This window comes from Centroberyx gerrardi, chromosome 14 (assembly GCF_048128805.1).
Source record: "Centroberyx gerrardi isolate f3 chromosome 14, fCenGer3.hap1.cur.20231027, whole genome shotgun sequence".
In the NCBI taxonomy this organism is placed as follows: Eukaryota; Metazoa; Chordata; class Actinopteri; order Beryciformes; family Berycidae; genus Centroberyx; species Centroberyx gerrardi.
This window is the reverse complement of record NC_136010.1, coordinates 23,629,016-23,651,273: the sequence shown is the minus strand read 5'-3', so window position 1 is coordinate 23,651,273 and position 22,258 is coordinate 23,629,016. Positions and strand designations below refer to the sequence as shown.

At 42.1% G+C, this 22,258-nt stretch overlaps 3 protein-coding genes across 4 annotated transcripts; 2 read left to right on the top strand and 1 right to left on the bottom strand.

Annotated features, from left to right (window-relative positions):
• The first annotated feature begins 7,163 nt into the window (after positions 1–7,163).
• Positions 7,164–15,125, top strand: tnnc2.1 (troponin C2, fast skeletal type, tandem duplicate 1). Its single transcript, XM_071927533.2, has 6 exons — positions 7,164–7,268; positions 10,967–11,021; positions 11,394–11,537; positions 12,644–12,758; positions 13,431–13,567; positions 14,629–15,125. Exons 1-6 carry the CDS (start codon positions 7,266–7,268, stop codon positions 14,658–14,660), a joined length of 486 nt encoding a protein of 161 aa, XP_071783634.1. The 5' UTR covers positions 7,164–7,265; the 3' UTR covers positions 14,661–15,125.
• A 1,762-nt stretch (positions 15,126–16,887) lies between these two features.
• tnnc2.2 (troponin C2, fast skeletal type, tandem duplicate 2) lies at positions 16,888–20,417 on the top strand. Its single transcript, XM_078288432.1, has 6 exons — positions 16,888–16,978; positions 18,066–18,117; positions 18,650–18,793; positions 18,976–19,090; positions 19,184–19,320; positions 19,779–20,417. The coding sequence occupies exons 1-6, from the start codon at positions 16,976–16,978 to the stop codon at positions 19,808–19,810; spliced, it is 483 nt and encodes a 160-aa protein (XP_078144558.1). The 5' UTR covers positions 16,888–16,975; the 3' UTR covers positions 19,811–20,417.
• Positions 20,418–20,940: 523 nt separating this feature from the next.
• Positions 20,941–21,883, bottom strand: taf13 (TATA-box binding protein associated factor 13). 2 transcript variants are annotated; one of them, XM_071927601.2, is made up of 2 exons: positions 21,812–21,883; positions 20,941–21,672 (listed from the first exon to the last, which is right to left on the bottom strand). In XM_071927601.2, the coding sequence occupies exon 2, from the start codon at positions 21,669–21,671 to the stop codon at positions 21,300–21,302; it is 372 nt and encodes a 123-aa protein (XP_071783702.1). In that variant the 5' UTR covers position 21,672; positions 21,812–21,883; the 3' UTR covers positions 20,941–21,299. The 2 variants fall into 2 exon arrangements, with proteins under 2 accessions (XP_071783702.1, XP_071783700.1); XM_071927599.2 differs by having other exon boundaries at positions 20,941–21,675; positions 21,812–21,880.
• Positions 21,884–22,258: the final 375 nt, after the last annotated feature.

Below are 22,258 nucleotides of genomic sequence, written 5' to 3'. Positions count from 1 at the left end.
TATGCAAAAGTACAATTTTTTAACAATGTTTTAAAATGTCATTGTTGAATGCCATGTTGCCATGTTGAATTTGTTAAACAAAAGTGGACAATAAATTGTCATTGCTGTCACTGCATTGTTCCTGAAACTGTACAGATAGGGATTAGGACATACATTCTGTAGAGTCCTGTGTTCTTGCCATAGTATTGTTGGTAATGGTTATTGATGCATAGATAACCATGTTTTTATAACAATGTTTACCATGCCATGCCCACATTTGTTGGATTTGGTTCAGTTCTTCCTAACAAAGAAATACCACTACAGAAGCTTCATGTTCTTTAAGCAGTGTGTATGTTTGTGCATGGGCACAATATTTTACAATGTTAAGAAATGCGTTTGCCTCCAGGGCAAGCTCCATGTTCACAAAGAGGTGTGTATGTGAATTGTTGAATGCCATGTTGTCATGTTGAAATTTGTAAACAAAAGTGGACAATAAATTGTCATTGCTGTCACTGCATTGTTTCTCTCATTTCTAGGCCATTCTGGTATTAACAGATGTCTTATTAATCCTTAATAGACTGGAATAAGTTGCTACTTCAGATTAGGTGTTGCAACAAGTTTATAAATGAGTAGCTAAGTATTTATTCATATATTTATAGCTTATTTACAACATAGTAACAAATCATTTATAAAACATGAGTAAATAATCAGTTAACACTACAACTTATGTAAGTTTTTATAGGTCTAAGTGAATTTTACCAGCATCAGCTAATGTTTTACAAATGACTTATAAAATATTTTTATTCCTTGCTTATAATTCAGATATAAATGTTGAACTAATATGAATACTAATGATGGACTAATCAGATTCTAACATCTATAATATAATAAGTAATAAGTAATTAATGTTTAATTCATCATTAACTAACTGCTTGTGAATGGCTTATAAATGAAAGTTATTATAAAGAGTTACCCAATGCACAATTTAAACTCTTTTTGTCACATTCTGCTGAAGATCTATCAGTGAGTTTAGAGGGAGACAGACTGACCTCCGGTGCTTAAGACTGGTAATTGCAGTGCAAACCTCTGAGGTTGGATTTATACTTTCATTCATTTTATTTAATTATTAATATATACACTGAAACAGAAATGGTCATAACTAATAAGAGAACAAAATAAAATACACAACACACAAAGAGAGAAAGACAGAGACAAAACACAAAAACAAAGACATAGACAGGTACACAGATACACGAATAAGATAATATATTACCCATCCAATCACTGAACTATGAACTACTGTGTATGAAATTATGTACCAATCAGTGCTGTCTCTCAGTCCCCACTACCGATCCTAAAGAGTACCACTAAGTGAAAGCTCAATCTATGCCAAAATTCTGTTCAAATGTTACCTGGCAACAACACATGTCAGTTTGAATAAAACCACAAGCTACTCAATCACTGCTAGTGCTGCCCAAAGAGTTGCCCAGGGCAACACTGCACTAGGGAAACTGGGCATTACGTGAAGAGTATAAGGGGAAATACAGTATGGGCGTGCGAAAGGCATAGAAGAGAGGGGGAGATGAAGGGAATAGCGAGGAAAGGCACAGGAGGAGAAGAAGGGCAGAGAGGGGTGGAGGAGGAGTGAAGGAGGGATCAAGAGAAATAGAGGGAGGGGTGATGGAAGGATAGAAGGCCAGAGGGGGAGGAGAGATGGCATGCCTCCAGCCTTATTTAGGGAGGAATATCATGTGGTTTGTCTAGAGGGTCCAGCTGCTCCCCTGGGGAATGTCCAGGAATAGAAGGAGGAAAAGTGGAGGTAGAAGAGAAAAAGAAGGAGAAAGAGATAGGAGAGACAGAGAAAAAGAAAAGAGAGAGAATGAAAGAGCGAGTGGATGTCCTCAATTCTCTCATTTGTAGTTTATTTCTTTAGCCGCCTTCCTTTCTGTTTCTATTTCTCTCAACCCAGCTGAGCTCCTCATTTGTTCTTTCGCGTTAGTTTCCGCTATGTTAGCACTCAACCCTCCCACTCCTTCCCTTTCTCTTCTCACCCTTCCACCCCCCTTTCTCTCACCCAGGAGAGGAGGAATACTGTTGAAGAATCTTGAGCCACGTAGGCATCAGCTGGTGCTGTCACTCAGATGCCGGCCGGACACTTGATGAAGCCGAGGAGGTGACATCAGTTGTCCAACAGAGGAGCTATGAGAGGACTGCGAGGAAGTTGAGCTCACACTGCGGCCCTCAGGGAAGGCAGGGGTGACGACCGAGAGGGGTGAGAGGAGGATAAGTGGGGAGGAAGAGATGGAGGAGATGAAAAGGGGGGAGAATATGGGGATAGAAGAGAAAACAGGAGCGTGGTTGAGAGGAGGACGGTTAAAAAGAGGGAAGGGGGAGGGGTAAAGAAAAGGCTTGGAGTGTGATGTGTGTAATGGGAAAGAGGGGGAAAGTGGAGGGGGGAGGAGGAGAGGAAGAGGCGATGAGAAGGGGTGGGGTTGAAGGGATGGGGGAGCAACATCGAGGTTGGTTGAGAGAAGATGAGGTTGGGTGAGAGAAAATTAGGTTGGATGACACAAGATGAGGTTAGGTGAGACACGTTGAAGATCGTTGAGAGAATATGAGGTTGGGTGAGACAAGATAAGGTTGGGTGAGAATATGAGTTAGGTGAGACAAGATGAGGTTGGATGAGACAAAATTAAGTTAGGTGAGACAAGATGAAGTTGGGTGAGACAAGATGAGGTTAGGTGAGACAAGATGAGGTTAGGTGAGAAGATGAGTTGGGTGAGACAAGATGAGGTTAGGTGAGAAGATGAGTTGGGTGAGACAAGATGAGGTTAGGTGAGAAGATGAGGTTGGATGAGACAAAATGAAGTTAGGTGAGACAAGATGAAGTTGGGTGAGACAAGATGAAGTTGGGTGAGACAAGATGAAGTTGGGTGAGACAAGATGAGGTTAGGTGAGACAAGATGAGGTTGGGTGAGGCAAGATGAGGTTAGGTGAGACAAGATGAGGTTAGGTGAGACAAAATGAAGTTAGGTGAGACAAGATGAGGTTGGGTGAGACAAGATGAGGCTGAGGTTGGGTGAGACAAGATGAGGTTGAGGTTGGGTGAGACAAGATAAAGTTGGGTGAGAGAAGATGAGGTTAGGTGAGACAAGAAGGGGTTTGGGTGAGACAAGATGAGGTTGGGTGAGACAAGATGAGGTTAGGTGAGACAAAATGAGGTTGGGTGAGACAACATGAGGTTAGGTGAGAAAAGATGAGATTGGGTGAGACAACATGAGGTTTGGTGAGACAATATGAGGTTCAGTGAGACAAGATGCGTTTGGGTGTGAGAAGATGAGGTTGAGTGAGACAAGATGACGATGGGCGAGACAAGATGAGGTTCGATGAGAAAAAGAGGGGAAGGGGAGGAGGGGCAGGCAAAGGACAGGGTGAGAAGGGAAGGGAAGAAGGGAGGATTAGTAGAGCGAGATGGAAATGGACTGTTAATACCTCCTTACTTACAAGAGTTGGTGATTGGGAGAGCAGCAAAAATAGTCTGCGATGACAGACCGCTAAATCTTCTGAGCAGGTTAATAAAGTGGTTGCATTTGTATTCTTCCATTGAGTTAGGAGTTCATTTTATCCTGAACTGGTTTTGGATTGATTTTTAAGGACAGATGGCAAAACTGAAATGGATAAAGAAAGGGCATTCCCGCTGAAATTTATATTCCACATTGAATATTTCATGTGTTGCATTTAAAACATCTGCTATAGATAATGTTGACAAGGAAATAAACATAAGTTTGGGGAATGAGTTTGGGGGATGAGAAGTTTATTATTAAAAACCAACATTTCAGCAGCAGCTGCCTTCGTCAGGGTATGTTTGAGTAAAAATGACAGGAACCATTCTTTATAGAATCACGTCATTAAATATGGTAATGTCGAACATTTTACATAATAGGTGAGGACATAATCAGCATAGCCTGGTGGTGGGACCAAGCAATTACATAAATATACAATACAGAGAAACTTAGGGTCTATTTACAAATTGACAGTGAGAGACCCCTCACAAAAAAGGCTTTAGGTCAAAATCCACACTGAGGCCGAGAGGGGTGAGGGTCCTAAGACTATGGATCTAAGCCGCCTCTCGTCTCAACAATAGATTGTCCCAGTCACCACCTCTCCTAGGAGGGGTGGCTTTTTCAATCCCTATGTATCTAATGGATGAGACAGGATGATTACATTCAACAAAGTGGGCTGCAGCAGAGTAATGTTTGACATTACCATTTAATGATGTGATCGGGTGCACCTGTCACCCCAGAGTCTATGGTTCCTGTCATTTTTATTCAAATACCCTGAAGAAGGCAGCTGCTGCTGAAATGTTGGTTTTTAATAATAAACTTCTCATTGGAGCTATGAGTGTGCGGCTACTCCTTTCTTTTTCAACCCCCATCCTATCTCTACCAAGATTCCCACACGACTCCCTAATGCAATTCATTTCAGTTCTGTCGACCATATTTCACAGTCAGTGAGATCCCTTGCTTTAGAACAGTCATATTTCACACCAATGTCACGATATCACAGAGCAAGGAGCAAGATTAAATAAGTTAAATATTGTGATATCACATTCAAGTGTCATGTTAGATACTTTGGCAGTAATTGCTGTAATAATTAAATTATAGGTCTGTTCCTTATCCATCAATATCCATTCAATTAGTCTACTATACACTATTTATAGATGGACATTCAACCAGTAAGAGTAGGTCAGCCAATTCAAATTGGTCACTATTGTGTGCTGTAATATTTAAATCTATGTTCGTATCCAAACTTTCTTATCCTAAGATTAGCTTTCACAACAGTTACAAAGTCCAAGTCTAAAGAGGACACGCTAACATTCAGTCCTGATTCTAGATGTAGTATGTTCATGATTGAGTCACTCATCTTTTATTTAACCTTTACTTAACTAAGTAGTCCCATTGAGACTCTTTCAAGAAAGACCTGGCCAAGGCAAACAGACAAGTTGCAGATATGAGCACTTAAAAGGCTGTAGCCCAAATAGCAGACCAGCAGGATCAGGAGCCAAGCCAAGTGCAAGACCAATTTTGGCCATTTGATGCCTAAATTTCCAGTCAATACTAATCTCATGGACACTAAAGAGATGGTGATTGACTGTAACGGTCGGTCTTGTGGTTGTCAGTGTTTATCTTTTGCCTCCTGTGAATGTCTTAATGAGAGTTGTTTGCAATTCATCACATGCTGGATGCACACAGTACAAGTATGCGCCAGTGTGTCTGTGTGTGTGTGTGCATGTGTGCAGTGTATGCATAAGTGTGTTTGTGCTTAAATAATCACCTGAAATGATCTCACCCAAGTATTAAGACTCAATATTAGACTAAATGACTTGTCAAGATGGACATTTTTTGCAGTGCACAGACACAAGCCCACACACACTCACAAACCTGCAGGTGTGTGTGATAATTGCCACTACAGACCACTCCGACTCTGGGCCTTGGGAATATTTATATTTGCAAAGCCAACGAAACTCTAGCAGTTCAAGGATTACAAAATGAAATAAGATAGGTCTTGTGGGAGAGTGAGGCAGAGGGAGAGATTAGCAGCTGAGAAGGTCATTCTTTCTGCCTCAGACAGGCCACTAAACATGCAACAGAAAGTGGGACGAGAGGGAGAGAGAGAGACAGAAAGAGAGATGGAGAAAAGCCAGATAGAGAGACAAAAGCTAAAACTGAGGGAGGGAGAGATTGAAACAGAAAAGTAAAGTGAGGCTAAAACAGGGACCAAGACAGTGACTGAACAAACAAGCTACAAAACAAGGAGAGCAATGACTATTCTTCATTCTTTCATTCTACAAAGGATTTAGCAAATTGTTGTTCATGAAAGCTTTTATATTTGCTGTTCTAAACACCCGGTGTCTGGTAGGTCTTTACTGGGAAAAATGTTCTGCCACACAGGAAGTGATGCGTTTTACATTTCCGGCAGCAGCGGTTTGTTTGGAATACATAGAAGAAGAACTGGGTAGTTAGCGTGAGCAGCGATAGCCACCATGGCTGAACAGACAAAAGAGAAACTCGCGCTTAGCACCAGAGATGGAGACAAAATAAAACAATATCTTCTAATATCTTCATCTTTTTGCAACAGTGCCACAATCATCCATCTCTGTCATGTGGTATATAGCTAAAGGAAGGGAACAGGAAGAGACAGAAACACTACTGAAACTCTTAGAGGATAGAGAATTTACGGATTATGATCACATCAACAATAATCTAGACATTTAGCCGACTCTTATAGTGAGCTCAAGCTTTCATGCCCGCAATTGTTTTGTCAGAACAGGCATCATTTTCAAATGGCAGATATCTGATTAAGGAACAAAACTCTTCCCCTTTTCTGCATATTCATATTGTATTTGTCATTTACCAACAAGGGAGCATGAGTTAAGAGCTGCTATGGTGACAGTTTTGTTGTCACAACAGAGCTTAATATGCCAGAAAAAAAACCTGCGGTAAGCATGCCTTGCGGTTGATTGATGTACTAATTGTGGGTTGCACGTCCTGCTTGTGGCTGTATGAGATTTTTTGGTTTATGACGAGAGAAGGCAATGGGTAGAGCGGTTGATCGAGACGGTACAGCTGTGCGAGAACTGTCACAAGTCCATTTGCACAGCTCTTAGGTTACAGATGTCACAAGTGCAAGGACAAGTCAGAGGCAGCGAGGACAGGGAGACAGGCAGATAGATGGGTTAACAGACACTGAGAGAGGGGCAGAGAATCTGTGTGTGGACGGGGTGTTAAGCCGCGCGTGCCTCTGTGTGTGTGTGTGAGCGTGTGTGTGCACGTGCTCGGCCGCGTGCATGCCAGTGCTTGTACAGTATGTGAAATCAAGAGAGTCCATCTGCTGCGAGATGCCCAGTTGATCCTCCGCCAAAATAACCTCCTGCCTAATGCCTGCGCTGTGTTTTTTTTTTTTTTTTTTAATAAATGTCATTGAGACGACTGCTCTTGTCCTTTATCTAAATATGGGGGATCAGAGAGCGTGCTAAACAAGGGGATGTCCGTCAGGAGGTTGTGAGAGGGTGCAAACTAAGCAGGGAGTTGATTGGCCGCCTCGTGTCCGAGGAGGGGGCTTGTTGCCCAATCCTGAGCATTTTCAGTAAAAGTGTGATGGGATGAGAGGGTACTTATGGGGGGCAGGGAGGCCACAGTGCCGTCTGATCCGTGTAGTAGGGAGACTGTCTTTCCCAGCCATCTGTTGTTCCCACTGGTGTCTGTCGTGCAGCAGAGCCGGCCACCATGGTAAGAGACTGAAGAGGGAGAGTGAGGAGAGGGGGAACAGAAAGGAGGAGGAAACTTAAGCTGATGAAATGTTTGAGGATTTTTTTGTTTTTTTGTTTTTTTCTCATTCTTTCTGCTTTTTTCGACGGATGAGGAAAAAAACTAAATGGCAGAAGATGGGGATTATGAGTTGACGTGAAAATGGACTTGTGCTGCACACCCACACACATTCTCACTGGGGCACATGTGTACACACACACACACACACACACACACACACACACACATCAACACTCACCTAACAGCTGGAGTAGAATGGATTTCCATACAGGTGATGTTCAACTTGGAATTTAATTTGGGGGCGAGCACCTTCTGTTCTGTTGCTGTTGTCAAAGTGATGCTGGCTACACACAGAGAATGTAATTTTCTGCTGTGTTGCTGACTGGTAACATGCTTTTGGAATCTATTTTACACTGGTTTGTTGATGATCCCAAATGATATTACTCCTCTTTGTTGTTTGTTAACAGATTGATGCGTTTTCAGTTTGCTTTTGGATTCCAGTGCTTTTTAACTAAACTCTATGAGCTGGAAATTCTGATTCGATAGAGCGTTACCAAAGAGACAAACCGCACAGCTGAGTAAAGTGAGAAGGCATACCGCCTTTTCTGAGCGTCCTTAGTTGGGACATTCACCTTTAGAAAATCCCTCTCAAATCCCCTCCCAAGTCACACCTCAAAAATAGCTTTAAAGTGAGCCAGTGAATAACTGAGCTTGTGCGTTAGTTTGACCTTTATTATTTCCAAGGTATTAATGTCTTAACATGAGGCTCTGGCATCAACAGTATTGTCTAGATAACATGGAAAGAATGAAAATGAAAGCTAGTTAGCGATAGATGGATTTGCAGTAATGCTGGACATGGCTTTAGGTGTAGTTGCCGTCCCAAACCACTGAGGGACAGGGGTGCAACGTTTAAAGGGGAATACCACTCAAATTAGGAATTCCTTCATGTCATTCATGCTATTCCTTGAGATACTGCAGTCAATATTTGACTCCCCTAAAAACACTTAGAAGAAGCACTAGTGGTGGTTCTTGCTGTTTCAAAGTGACTACTGAACTAATTTCCATTCTAAATAAAAAGAAAATGAAGCCAATACTGTAAAGAGAGGTTCCCAGTGGACACATAACCTAAGATTCAAACTTGTGATGTCATCAGGCATAAAGTCTGGAGATGATCTATAGAGAATGAACTGGGAAAGATGGGAAGACTGGGAGTGAGGGTAACGGTACATTTTGCAGGTTCAGACAAGAATAGTACAGAATAAAGCTGGTTTGAGTATAAAACCTCAAGCAAACATTCTGCATGCCCACAAAATTAATTCCCGTTCATTATCTAATGAGCAGTTCCAGACTTCACACCTGCTTACAAGTTTGACAGAGGAACTCTTACATTGAGTGGCGTTCCTCTTTAAGACCCGTCATTGACGAGTGCGGCCAGTTGGCAGGGGATTAAACATGAGTTGCTGACTTACTTGAATATTTACTTCTCTTCGCCTCTTACCTGACGTAAGGCCGTTTCCAGTCCTTGGCTGTCACGTCGTCAGTGATAGTTCTCTCTCTGGCTTCGGGTTTCTCTGGTTTTCTCTGGCTCGATGGAGAGGGAGGGGTTGACTTTAAGGAGGTAGAGAGGAAATGTCTTACCACTTGTTAACACAAATGATAGATTAACAAAAATGATGAAATGCAAAGGAGAACAACACTTAACTTTAGTAACATCCCCTCTGATCAGATCCTGTTAGAGAGCCTTAATCTGGAACACATCTTTAAACCAAATCATTCATCTGAGTCTGATAGTGATACTTTAGTGAGGTTCCTTAGTAAGTAACTGTGCATTGATCAGGAAAGAATAGGAGTTCATTCAGATGATTGTCACCTTATAAATATACTTTTATAGTCCAAAATGTTCTGTGGCTATTTCCTCATATCAACATTATTGACAACTTCATTTGTGGAGACAGCCTCTTCACTAAAATAGCCTGCAATGTTGTGGAACTTTATGTCATTTTCATTTCATGAGAAAACTTTTAAAAAACTTTTTAGCATGCATATTCCATTTTTGGTCTAATTATACATCTGCATGCGTAAATCAGTTAATGAGTTACATATCAAAACAAAATTAATAATGTATTATCAATATATTGTAGCACTTAATGTAATATAGTTTTAACAAGATATTGCCTATGATTCATTTCGAGAGAGGGAAAGGAATTTTCTTATTCAGTGAGTGCCTCCAATTATGGTCGTAGTTATTATTAGGACAATGATAATCGCATAGAGGCATCTTGTTGCCAGGAAATAATAGAACACATTTTTGAGCATGTGTCTCACTCTGTTAGGTGCTGCTGGGAGTGCTGTCCGTCTACAACGACACACACTGGTTATTATGGAATCTTCATCAAATTTGTCCACACAGATTATTGTACTGATAATTAATGCATCCTCATTAGAGATGTAGAAATGTATTGAGTTAATTGTGTCTGCTTATGTCTGCATGTATGTGTGTGTGTGTGTGTGTGTGTGTGTGTCTGTGTGTGTGTCTGTGTGTGTGTCTGTGTGCGTGTGTGTGTGTGTGTGTGTGTGTGTGTGTTATTTGTCTGTCCACCAACATGTCTTCTCAAAGGTTCAAGAAAGTGCCATGTAACCAAAAGCAGAATGATCTTGTAAATGCTTATTTCATATATTGTTGCCTTTCTCAAAATTGCCCAAAACTCCACTTGTCTCATCACCGTGAAACTTGCATGCAACAATGTCTGGAAAGGCATTTTAATATTAACCTGTAGGGGGCGCCACATCTGTCCCAGCTTTATTTCAGATTATACAAAATGTGGGGTTGTGGGTGTGGCCTATAACATAATAGTTTACAACTCAAATTGGATTTGGATTATCATTAAATAAAATTTGGTCTACATGACAGGACATGCATAAGTTACAACTAGTAACTTACAAGGCCTTCAGCATTTGCAGGGATGTGGGATAAAGCAGGCTACTGACTGCCTTTTTTGTTTGTTTTTTAACAACAATTTATTGAGAAAAATGCAAGGAGAAATACACTTTGTACAGTGACATTGTTTTTGTTTTTTTTTTGTTTTTTTTTTCTCTCCTTATTCCCTCAACTCCTGTAGAACAGACTGCCTCATTTTTGTTTTTGGTTAGACTGTTCTATATCGCCACAACTATTGCACTGAATGTGACACAAAGCCTATTCAAGTTAGAGAAAACAGATTCTGCTCAACTCCTACATTTTCTTGCCAATCTGATCTATAGATTTAAGGAGATTCCAGTTTTCTAAGAAATGCCAGGGAACCTTAGGTTGCTCTGTCTTTATTGACAGTCCTCCATATCAGAAGAAGCAACCTGTGAGTCGATAGCTGCTGCACTGCTGCTCCACCCCAAAGAGGAATTGTTTGCAAAATCCTGTAATATTCATGCAAGATACAATGTTGCTATTTTTGTTTTTGACAGGTCTTCATTTCAGCCATGTGGGTTGTTATCAACTGAATCACTAACGTGTTTAGACAGTTTTACATTAACCTCAGGATGTATTCAACTGTTGATTGCAGCAGATTCAAATGATCATTCATCTCTCTCTCTCTCTCTCTCTCTCTTCTACCCTTCCATTTTTCCACCACTGCCCTCCCCACCTTTCATTCACCCCCCCTCAGCCCACTGACGCCCAAAGCGATGCCCGCTCATTCCTGAGCGAGGACATGATTACAGGTCTTTTTCATTGACTGATTCACTTAATAGATTTCCCATGGTGCAATTCTTCCTTTGATTTCTATGACTTCCTGCTATTTGTAACAATTCACATAGTTTGTGTACCGGTCATTTTGACCAGCTGGAAATAGCTCCATAATGACAAAGAATAAGCACTAATGGAAATGTTGTTTTTTTTTTTATAACTCTATGGCTTTTGTGCATGAATCACGTATTAGCACAGTTCAAATTGAAGTTTTTCCACTGTGAAAAAGAGTCAGTCTATTCTATTCTATTCTAACCTTTCATGTAATGTTATTTTCAAACAATTTTCTTATTGATTTCCCTCGGTTCCTTTTAAGTTTAACTTTAACCATCTCCCTCTCTCTCCAGAGTTCAAGGCTGCCTTCGACATGTTCGACACCGACGGCGGCGGTGACATCAGCACCAAGGAGCTGGGTACCGTGATGAGGATGCTGGGCCAGAACCCGTCCAGAGAGGAGCTGGATGCCATCATTGAGGAGGTGGATGAGGACGGTGAGATCCCTTTCTAATCGAAAACAGAGAAAACGGTGCCCTGACAAAGGAGATGCCAACAGAGATGAATGACGGGACCAAGTTGCCGTCCTGAACATTATTAGCTTTAATTACACTTTCATTTCACTTTTGAATTGCTTTTTTTGTATGGTTGAAATGCCAGCACAGCAGGACAAGCAATTTTGAGTTGAGTTGTTTTTTTTTCATAAGCTGAAAGGAGTAGTTCAACTCACCCACACGTGCTGGTAAAGAGCACTTTATTGCACCTGGGTGGTAAATGGCATAGGCAATCAGTGATATATAGGGAAGTAATGTTAGAGTGGTTCTTAATCATAATTCATTTCAGTTACAAAATACAGCCCTTGTAAAGCCCTTGGATCATGATCCTCTGTGTAGCCCGTGTTCCTGTAACCTTGTGAGCTTCTTACCTGCATCCAGATTCTCTCACCAGAAAGAGAGTTGCATTGAGCACCTTACTTAACACTTATCATATGTGTTAAATCTTAGTGATGGTGGGTCAGTGCACAAGGAATTAAAGGAAAAATCCACCCTAAAACACTTGAACACTCTCTGGGTCTGTTTTGTTGTTTGCCGTTGTTTGTATGATGTCAAGATATTTCTAGTGCAGCTACAATGGAGTTTGTAGAGACTTTCAATAAACATACAGGGAGAAATCCGTGGTAGAAGAGGCAGAGAGACCAAATTTCTTCACAAGCAGTAGCCTCAATAGACCAGAATCCAATGCAGCCACAAAACATGTTGTGTTTTGAGTAAGTGGCGTGACTCTCACGCATTCGCTGGAGGTTGTTGAAAGTCATTCTGGGAAATGACTGGTTATGGAGAAGTGGAAACAACAACAAAGTAAATTACAACACATCATAACAAAATATCTCCTGGAATGCACTGAACATCACAAATTGATGATATATAAAAGTGTTTGAGGATCCGAGGGAGGATTTTACTTCCTTTAAGGCTGAGGTGGGAGTGAAGGTGCAGTGCAGGTGCTGCCTCCTCTCCACCACTCCATCTTGCATCTCCTCCTTTACTCCGCTTTCTTCCTCCCCTCTCCCTCTCCGCTCATCCGCCTCCCCTCTTCACCTCCTCAGGTAGCGGCACCATCGACTTCGAGGAGTTCTTGGTCATGATGGTGCAACAGCTAAAGGAGGACCAGGCTGGAAAGAGTGAAGAGGAGCTATCAGAATGCTTCCGTATTTTTGACAAGTATGACAACAGAAACGAATGGAAAACCACATATTGCTGTTTTATTGACATTCATGTTTTACAACCCATAGGCTTACAAACCCCTTTGAAAAACCCTTTGTATATGGGAATACTTTGTGTATATGGTCCTTAACTCCTTATGGCATAGGACAGCCCCAGTATTTCTGAACATGAATAATTTTCCCACTCACACTTTGTATTGACAGTGAATAGGATAAGTTGTAGTATATCCAACCGAGCTATATGGTAAAAGTGCTATCAGTTACAAGCCAAAACAATATGTGGATGTCAATATGTGGATGACATCCTGGGTACTGTTAACATCACCTTTTCCTTTTTTTATTCATTCTCATTGAAGCTGCACTTTGGTGTGACATCACACATTCAGGGTCCGGACAAACTTCTTGATTTTGAATTTGCAAAACAAAGGTCAGAATGATGCAGTGAGTAAAATAAGAAAAAAGTGTCCCACAGCATAGAAGTAAGACAGTTAAGCGATTATTTGAACAATTCAGTATTATTGTCCCTTTAAGCCAAAAAACCATATTCCATCCTCATCGGAAATAAGACTGAAGTCTCGTCTCATGGCTGAGCCAGAACTGACATCAGTATTGTTACAGTACATTACAATGACTACTGTTGAGTGACCTTGATATTGTTTCTGTGCCGCAGGAACGGAGATGGTTTCATCGACCGGGAGGAATTCGGAGACATCCTCCATCTCACTGGAGAACCACTCGCAGAAGAAGACATTGATGAGATGATGGCGGACGCTGACACAAACAAAGATGGAAAGCTTGACTTTGATGGTGAGATGAAGCCTCATGTGTTCAGAGTGAAAAGAGTGACGCCATTCCTATGGACCGCACCAATGTGTCGTCAGTTAATCTTTCACAAATTGAGAAAACATTCCAGTTGGTGCTCATGCATGTTTGACTTTTGTTTGACTACATTTTCAATGGTTCAGCTGCAGCTAAAGGAATGAAATATTTTCTACATGTGTCAGCTGTCTATTACAGAAAAACAAATGAGAATGAGAATGGTGAGGCAAGGATTCTGCAGAAGACAAAATGCATGGATTTGCAAAATACATGTATAATTTGATCTATAGATGCATAGTGGACTTTAATACTGGCAGAGTTATAAGTCTTATATTCAGAAAAGTGATGTAATGGAGGGTAAACCCAGTTGAAACTCATTTCATATCACAGTATGTCGTATTAGATAATATTGAACTGGGGACGTTCTGAGGAAATATAATACAAATTGATGATATACTGACAATATAGCTTTTTGTTTTTAATTTGTGGTTTAGTTTACCCACATTTTTATTTACCACTAAATCAACACCTGTTCCTCTACAATATATGGATTTGAAGACAACTGTAAAGTTCATTCAATCATTCATATCCATCTTTTTAGGAGTATAAACATGATCATATGGCAAATAGAAAACAGCCATCTGCCACAATGTACTGTACTGTATCCTCACAAATCTGCATACATGTCTAATTGATTGGGATTAGTAGAAGCTCTATGTGTATTTATTATTCATTATTTTAAAAAGACAACAGTGATGAATAATGCATGTATCTCTACTATGGAAACAAGCAGAACGCAAATGTGGAGTAGCAGGAATGTGAATATGCCTAACAGATAATTATGCATGATGATCATGTGATCTCCAGCGTTTCAAATAACCTTATGCCTTCACTCTTGGATTGAGTTTGATTGATTGACTGATTGACTGATTGACTGATTCATTCATTCATTCATGAATCAATCAGATGAATGGGAGGTTGGTTGGTTGACTGACTCTCCCCTCTCTCTCTCTCTCTCTCTCTCTCTCTCTCTCTCTCTTTCTCTCCAGAGTTTCTGAAGATGATGGAGAACGTCCAGTAATGAAACCAGCTCAACATTCCTCAGTGTTCCCCTTTCCTCTGACTCCTTCTCAAGCCTGGCGAGAACATGAAGCACGCTCTCCAAAAGAAACCTCCTCCAACTCACCTATTCTTCCGAGCCCAGAGGGAACTCTGCTAGACAACGCCGCAGGATGATGAATATTACGCAGTTTGGGAGATAAGAAAATGAATACCATCACCGCCCCTCTTCTCATGTTAGCCCGGGGGAGGCCTATAAATATCCGTTCAAACCTTTTAAGACGAAGGCACTTTCCCCTGGCTGCCTCCTTGCGCCGGCCACCCAGCTGTCCCCCTGGCAGCTGCTGCTTCTCCAGAAATGCTACACCCCACCCCACCCTCCACCCCCCCCACCCCCCAGCTTTGACCCCCCACCCTACTCCTCTAAACTGAGTCTCTCTCCTCCACCCTGTTCTGTGCTTTCTAAATAAACCGACTTTCCTCCTTCCCTTCACTGTTCAGCGTTGCGAGTTATTGCCATGCTTCCCCTCTGACACCTGTTATCTTGTGTGATTCCTGTCTGTTTCAGTTTCTAATCTTTCACTGCCCTGCCTGTAAATAGATGACACACATAGACACAACAACAGACGCACATGCATACACATCAACACACACTCACACATTTATACACACAAGACCAGCTCCTCATACACATTTTAGACATGACTAAGGACACACACACACACACATTTTCTCAGTCTCATCTCCCTAATCCAACCACAGCCTCAGCCTAGCCTCCACGCAGGCCTTTGAAATGCCTCTATTTGCATAGATAGCGCCATGCCGAGCGAAGGCAATCAGCTTCTCTGTGTCACTCAACACTTCAGAAATGTCACGTGTGATAATATCTGAGGAAGATTTTCAGCTATCTGAGAAAGGTTCGAATGGAGCTTTTCCCATTTTGTTCCCCACGCACACGGCCAGAGATCGCAGTGATAACGATGGGTCTTCGTGTTGCCGTCCCCCAGCACAGAAACGAAAGCCCGGCCTGAGAGCACAGAGGCTTGAGACGTGCGGTCAGAGCAAGCCGAGCAAAACGCTTCCTTAGAGAAGACGCACTTCTCTCTCTCTCTGGGTATATAGCCTGCACCCCCCCCCCCCCCCCCCCCACCACCACCACCTCCCTCCCCTTTCTCCATTGCTCCTCTCTCCTTCGCATCCTATCACCCATCCTTCCTCCTCCTCTCTCTCTCTCTCTGTTGCTCTCCCGTCTCGTTCTCTCACCTCGGCCCTCCCTCCCCTCAGGAACCTCCCCACCGCCGTATAAGGAGCATCAGGTTGTGTTTATCAGCGACGCGGCTTCAGGATGTGGGTGTTAGAGCCTGCCGGCCCTGCCTCCCGTCTCTGTCCCCGCTCAGCCTGCGGATCGGCCTGCTATTCAGGGCACAGCCAAGGGGTGGTGTGTGTGTGTGGGTGTGTGTGTCGGGGGGGGGGGGAGTATTTTTTGTCTTGGGTTTGAGTTTCACGCCCAGAGTGAAACTCCATCATCACACAAACCATAACCCACTTTAAGAGAGCGCCCCCCTCCCCCCCCACACACTCTAATCTTATATCTGCAAGGCCCTCATAGTACGCAGTGCCACAATTACTGTGTTGATTTTTGCTTGAAATCAACAGCGTACACTGATGAGCATCAATGTGTATGGTTTTGCTGTTTATTTCTGTCCTTTTTCAATTTAGATCATTATTACTGATTTGAGCATTGCGCCATTGAAGGCTACTATGAGACAATTCCTAGGGTGTAATGCAGTTATTTTATTCAAAGAGGGAATATATAATAAAATTACTGACTAGGAATCATTTCACAGTCTCTCACAAATTTTGTTTACACGTTGCCTCTGATAATCTCGATGTAACAAAACATACGACATCAAACCATGGTGACAGCCAAACTGAAATACTACCTACATCTGTGTACTTTACACATCGCTGCATTATTCCATTCCATACTCCATTCATTCATTCATTCATTTTTTTATTTTGTATCTTGACCTAGCTCATGGAAGTGTTCAAAACCTGGGTTTACCTCTTTTACACCCTTCTCCCTGCAGCTTCAAGAAACGAGAGCTTTCCACTCCACAGTGTGATTGGCTTGCCGTGGCCCCAGAACCCTAAAAGTTCAGGATACTAAATCTGGAGGCCTGTGAGAGCCAGGGGGCGGGTCCTGGCTGTCCCGTTTAAAGTGTGTCTGAACCCTCACTTGACGTCTAGTCTCTCTGTTGGGGTGCACACGGATTGACCACTCCTTTGGGCTTTTTTTTTTCGTGGATATTTGGGGGGAAAAACTAATCCACAAACATGGTAAGACCAATCAATTGCGCAAAACGACTGCTTTGCACTATTCCAAGTTGATCAGTCAACCAACAGTAAAGTTAACCCATAGTGATAGCCTTTGTACATTGCTTTACTGTTTGAGTAATAAAGGCATGTGATAGTTAATTAGTTAATTGGCAAATTTGTCTGAGAAGCATGTTCTGTCTCTTGATGCGGTTTTGAAAGTATCTGAAGCATAATTAATGTCTGTTGACTTTCTTTGAAATTATTGAGTTTGAAACATCATTTTCTGCAAATAAGCTATTTATAAAAAGAATAAATACAGCATTTGATATAATTTTAGGCATATTTTGTACAATTCATAATAATATAGCCTACATGCGCGTTTGACAGTTTGGCCTGTTTGCTGGCCAGTGTAGATAATTTTAATCCTTGAAGAAAGCTAAGACTCAGTGTTGATGCGGCAGTCAGCAAGGTGCGGATTCTGCTTAGGCGACAGATTCCGTGGGATTGGATGTCCACATCGCCATATAGAGCGAGCCTAATGTGTTGAGCCTGAAATAGCCCGGCTAATTTTCACCAGGCTCAAGAAGTACCGCACTGGAACCCTATAGAGACGCATTCACTAGCCTATATCCGTCAATACATCCTCTAACTGATGTTAAAGCATGCAATTACCGCATACAGCAATAACACCTAAACGACAAAATCACTATAATATTCCTATAATGTTCCTATAGCGCGTCAGTGGTACCCAATAGTTCATTTATCGTACTTTATGGTATTTTTCTATCTCCCATGGTATCAGGATAATATTCCTATAATATTCCAATAGGGATATATTGTGTGTAGTGAATGTAGGCTATAGTGAACTTATAGTAGGCCTACTGGTATTTTATATCATATATGAATACATATATGTATAAAAAAAAACATATTTCTATAATATTCCTATAGGGAACTATAGTGTATTTGTGTATTTCACCACAGTTGATTTCATAAGCAGACTATCAAATAGGATACATCTCCTGGGTTTTAGTTGTGATCAGTAATGATGTATAAATGAGGCCTGTGTCGTTAATAAAGTGACAATGTTGCCCCTGTTTTCTTCCAGACTGACGCGCAACAAGAGGCCCGCTCCTACCTGAGCGAGGAGATGCTTGCCGGTGAGTGAAGGCCGAGGCCTTGAAAGTTGGTAACGCGTTACAGTTACGCGTTACAGTAATAGAGTAATGTCGTTACTTTCCCCAATAACAAGTAATGTAACTAATTGGAATGACAGTTATCAACATAAGAAGTTATTTTTGTTCCTTTCTTATCATCCCCTTTATATATCAAATTTAAGTTGAATTATCTAAATTATTATTGATATAGGCTAGATGAGAAATTGAAAAAATAATTTACTTTTATTTTATCGAGGAAAGGGGTGACAACAATATTGGACATCAACGCTCTTTGGGTTCCTCAATCATTCACACAGAATTTCAGTTATGCCGATTTTTGAAGGTTGGAGAAGATGCAATTGTCAATTTTAGGGAGTGTAACGGAAAAGTAATGTAACTAGTAACGAATTACTGCCCCTGGGAAGTAATAACTAATAACGAACCCAACAATGCCATATTTGATAAAGCAAAAATGTGCCGTATTCGTTGGCAATTCGTTGTGGCCCTGCACTTATATCGACTGTGATCTCTGCAGAGTTCAAGGCTGCCTTCGACATGTTCGACACCGACGGTGGCGGTGACATCAGCACCAAGGAGTTGGGTACCGTGATGAGGATGCTGGGCCAGAACCCGACAAGAGAGGAGCTGGATGAAATCATCGAGGAGGTCGATGAGGACGGTGAGCAACGGAGACTATTAAAAAAACATACATATCTGACCATTACATATGTTACATTGCTGCATGCCATGCATTAATGCGTAAAATTTGTCCAGGAACGCAGGACTTTGCCACCGTGTGCAACAGGCCTTTGTCGGCCTGACCCAAGTTCATCAATCACGTGTCTTTTATGTGACCCTCAGGTAGCGGTACCATCGACTTCGAGGAGTTCTTGGTCATGATGGTGAGGCTGCTAAAGGAGGACCAGGCCGGCAAGAGCGAGGAAGAGTTGGCAGAGTGCTTCCGTGTGTTCGACAAGTACGTCCAAGCCGCGTTATCACTGTATGCTTGGTATTCTGTATTGATTTCCTCGAGGTCATTTTTTAAAATTTCATCTTTCTTCCTGCGCAGGAACGCCGACGGCTACATCGACAGAGAAGAGTTCGCCCTCATCATCCGCAGCACCGGCGAGTCCATCTCAGAGGAGGAGATCGATGAGCTGCTGAAGGATGGAGACAAGAACGCCGACGGCATGCTGGACTTTGACGGTAGGCCGCCGGTTACAATTTTACAATTTTATGCCAGGTGATGATGAGAGTGACTTTGATAGTGGCAAACGTGATTACTCAATCGAGAAACCTTATTGTTCCAGTTGGGAATTGGCCCCAATGAAAAAACACTATAATGTTCCACACTATAATGTGTGTCTGGGGTACTCAATAGTGAGTTTTTAGTGACATTATTGTACTTATGGTATTTTTTAAATCTCCTATGGTAGCACCATAATACCCCTATAATATTCCTATAGGGACTATTACTGTGTCTGGTACTCATCAAGACCTTATCGCACTTAATTGTATTTATTTTTTTATATTCCATAATATTCCTATAGGGTAAGATTAGCATAGGCTACAGTTGATGGTGATCATATGATGGTGATGTGTCACACTGTCACCGCCACGTTCCATCTCAATAACACCGTCCCATCTGTGTCTTCTATTTCCAGAATTCCTCAAGATGATGGAGAACGTGCAGTAAAACCACAAAGACTCATGGACATTCCTCCTCCCCCCCCCCACCCCCATGTCCTCCTGCTGAACGCATCCCATCCTCCACTGACCCACCTAAACTCCCCCCCCCCTCCTCTCCCCTCCTCCCTCCTCCCTCCTGTCCACCTGGTTCACTGCCTCTCTTCTCCATTCTACTAGACATCCTCAACAGACAGATAGGGCGCCCGGTGGGGGTCGCCAGCCGGGCTCCACCTTTCCCCCGGCTCGCTTGTGAATGTAGACGCTGCGCTGAAACTGTATAACCCCAATGACAGGACGGCAAGGCTGCGGTGTGAAACTCCCCGCACGCGCCTTTGCGGTATGCTGGCATAGCAGGCGCTTTGTCATCGGCGACCCCCTACCTGTACACTCTGCTGGGAAAGTTCTGATCTAGATGTAGTCTAGATAGATCGGCAGCCTGTTACCTGCTGCGTAGACCAATCAATCCAACCACTTCACTGTACAAAAACAAGTAATCTGCTTGAACGGAAGATAATAAATGAATTAACACATGCTCACTCGTAGTTGGTCTGACATATTTACGGTCTGTGTAAGATTTTGTTTTGAGGATTATAAATAAAATCTGTTTGTTTCTTCTTTTTTTCCATTTTGTTTGACCCACAGGCATCTTTGTCTTTATTCTATCGACCGATACAGGGTTTGAAAGTGTCAGAAAGTCATGATTGGAATAATGCAGTGACACTATGAACCATGCAGTATGATTCAGGATGTGCTGAGCAACAATGCTGCATGCCTGTTGAATCCTCCAGGCAAACAGTCAGTTTAGACTGACAGATCATTTCAAATGTCATCATCAAAACACTGTAACGTTACAGTCAAGCCTCCTGTGCATTCATAGTTGAGGCATGAGGCAGATGCCATGCATTTTCAGGGGACATTTAAACATTTTAAAACCTTACAAGTGATATGGTTTAACTATGCAATTGTAAGTGTGTTGGCTGTTCAGAAAATATCAGAACGGATGGTAATTCATCTGGAGGCTTCAACTGATTTGTATCACAGTATTGCAGTGCCAAAAATGTTTCCAGAATTTAGATGCAGTCTAACCTGGGAATTCTGGCAGCATCTCAAATTCAAATTCATGACTGAGCAAATCAGTTTAAGAATATGTCTTTCTTTATTCAAACAGTCCTAGACAGCATCGCATCAGGTATCTGTAACACTCACTGTGTCATTGTTCATCAGTACATAGGATACATAAAACAATGTAAGTAACATGTCACTATGCACAGCAGTGGCCTGTACTTTGCAAAAGAAACAAACACTGTAAAGTTGGACAGCAACTCAAGTCTGAACAAAAGCCCATGAAGGTATTAGTTAATGAATGTATTGCAGGTTAATAACTCTGGATCCCAATCAAAACATACAAATTTGCATTGTGTGTGTGTGTGTGTGTTAAACAAGAATTGAGCACAATTGAGTCAACTTGTAGGTAAATAAAAAAGGTCAAGGTGAATTTAGGAGCCATAATTTGCTTCGTCGAAAGCTTTGCGGGCTCTCTTCAGCTCCTCGTTCATCGTCAACAGGTCTTTGACTCTGGCGAACTTCCTCGGGTCTTTGCGGATGAGGAAAACGATGTCCTCCACCTGGACGCGGCCCTGGCGCCCGATGGACATTGCTTTGTGGGTCATTTCGGTGATAAACTCGATCACCAGGTCCTCCAGAATATCCACGGACTCCGTATACGGGTTTTGGTCGTCTCCAAATCCGTACATCATACACCGGAGCTCCTTGGAGAAAAGCCTCTTTCTTTTTCCGTGGCCCATATCCACCCCGCTGGAGTCGTCCAGCTCCTCGTCGAAACCAGCCTCGTCCTCCTCCTCCGCCATTCTGCTGAGAAACACACAGATAAAACGGACTGTTAGCATGCTACCCACCGCATAACTAGATACATAGATGAAACATTACCATAGGGTGGCTTTCTAGATTCTAATTTGTTCAAATAAAACGATTAATCTCAAGAAATTACTTTGATGTGCCGATGCCGATCACAACAACAATCTCTGCTCCCGTTCTGTTGACTTCCGCCTCTCTTCTTCGTCTTTCTCGACTGTCGAAGTGGCCGACTATGAAAAAAAGCAATTGGAAATAGCGCCCCCTCGTGGATTGTTTTTCTACGGCATTACACCCCCAAAAAAGTTGTCTTTTCAACTGCACTTGTAACTTTCCTACTTTGTCGCTCACTCCAGTTGTCTTCTTCTTCGCATACAAATCCACTGTAGGGAAGTCCTCCAAGTACCTAGCCGTGATACGTGCCGTTCTCTAATGCATGTAGACATCGTCACGCCAAAGTCCATTCAAAAGTATGGCAATTCAATGAGGCCGTGCTTATCGGCAAAAGTGCATATCATATAACTTTTGACTCAATATAGTTTTCTATTGGTAGCATCAAGGTGTATTCGGCCTGCATATCATC

Excerpts from the sequence above, each read along its gene's own strand:
- tnnc2.1 (XM_071927533.2), top strand. Across the intron at positions 11,022-11,393 it reads GAGCGAGGACATGATTACAG|AGTTCAAGGCTGCCTTCGAC; the intron begins GTCTTTTTCATT and ends CTCTCTCTCCAG. Across the intron at positions 13,568-14,628 it reads TGGAAAGCTTGACTTTGATG|AGTTTCTGAAGATGATGGAG; the intron begins GTGAGATGAAGC and ends CTTTCTCTCCAG.
- tnnc2.2 (XM_078288432.1), top strand. Across the intron at positions 18,794-18,975 it reads CGAGGAGGTCGATGAGGACG|GTAGCGGTACCATCGACTTC; the intron begins GTGAGCAACGGA and ends TGTGACCCTCAG. Across the intron at positions 19,321-19,778 it reads CGGCATGCTGGACTTTGACG|AATTCCTCAAGATGATGGAG; the intron begins GTAGGCCGCCGG and ends TTCTATTTCCAG.
- taf13 (XM_071927601.2), bottom strand. The coding sequence starts at position 21,671 with ATGGCGGAGGAGGAGGACGAGGCTGGTTTCGACGAGGAGCTGGACGAC.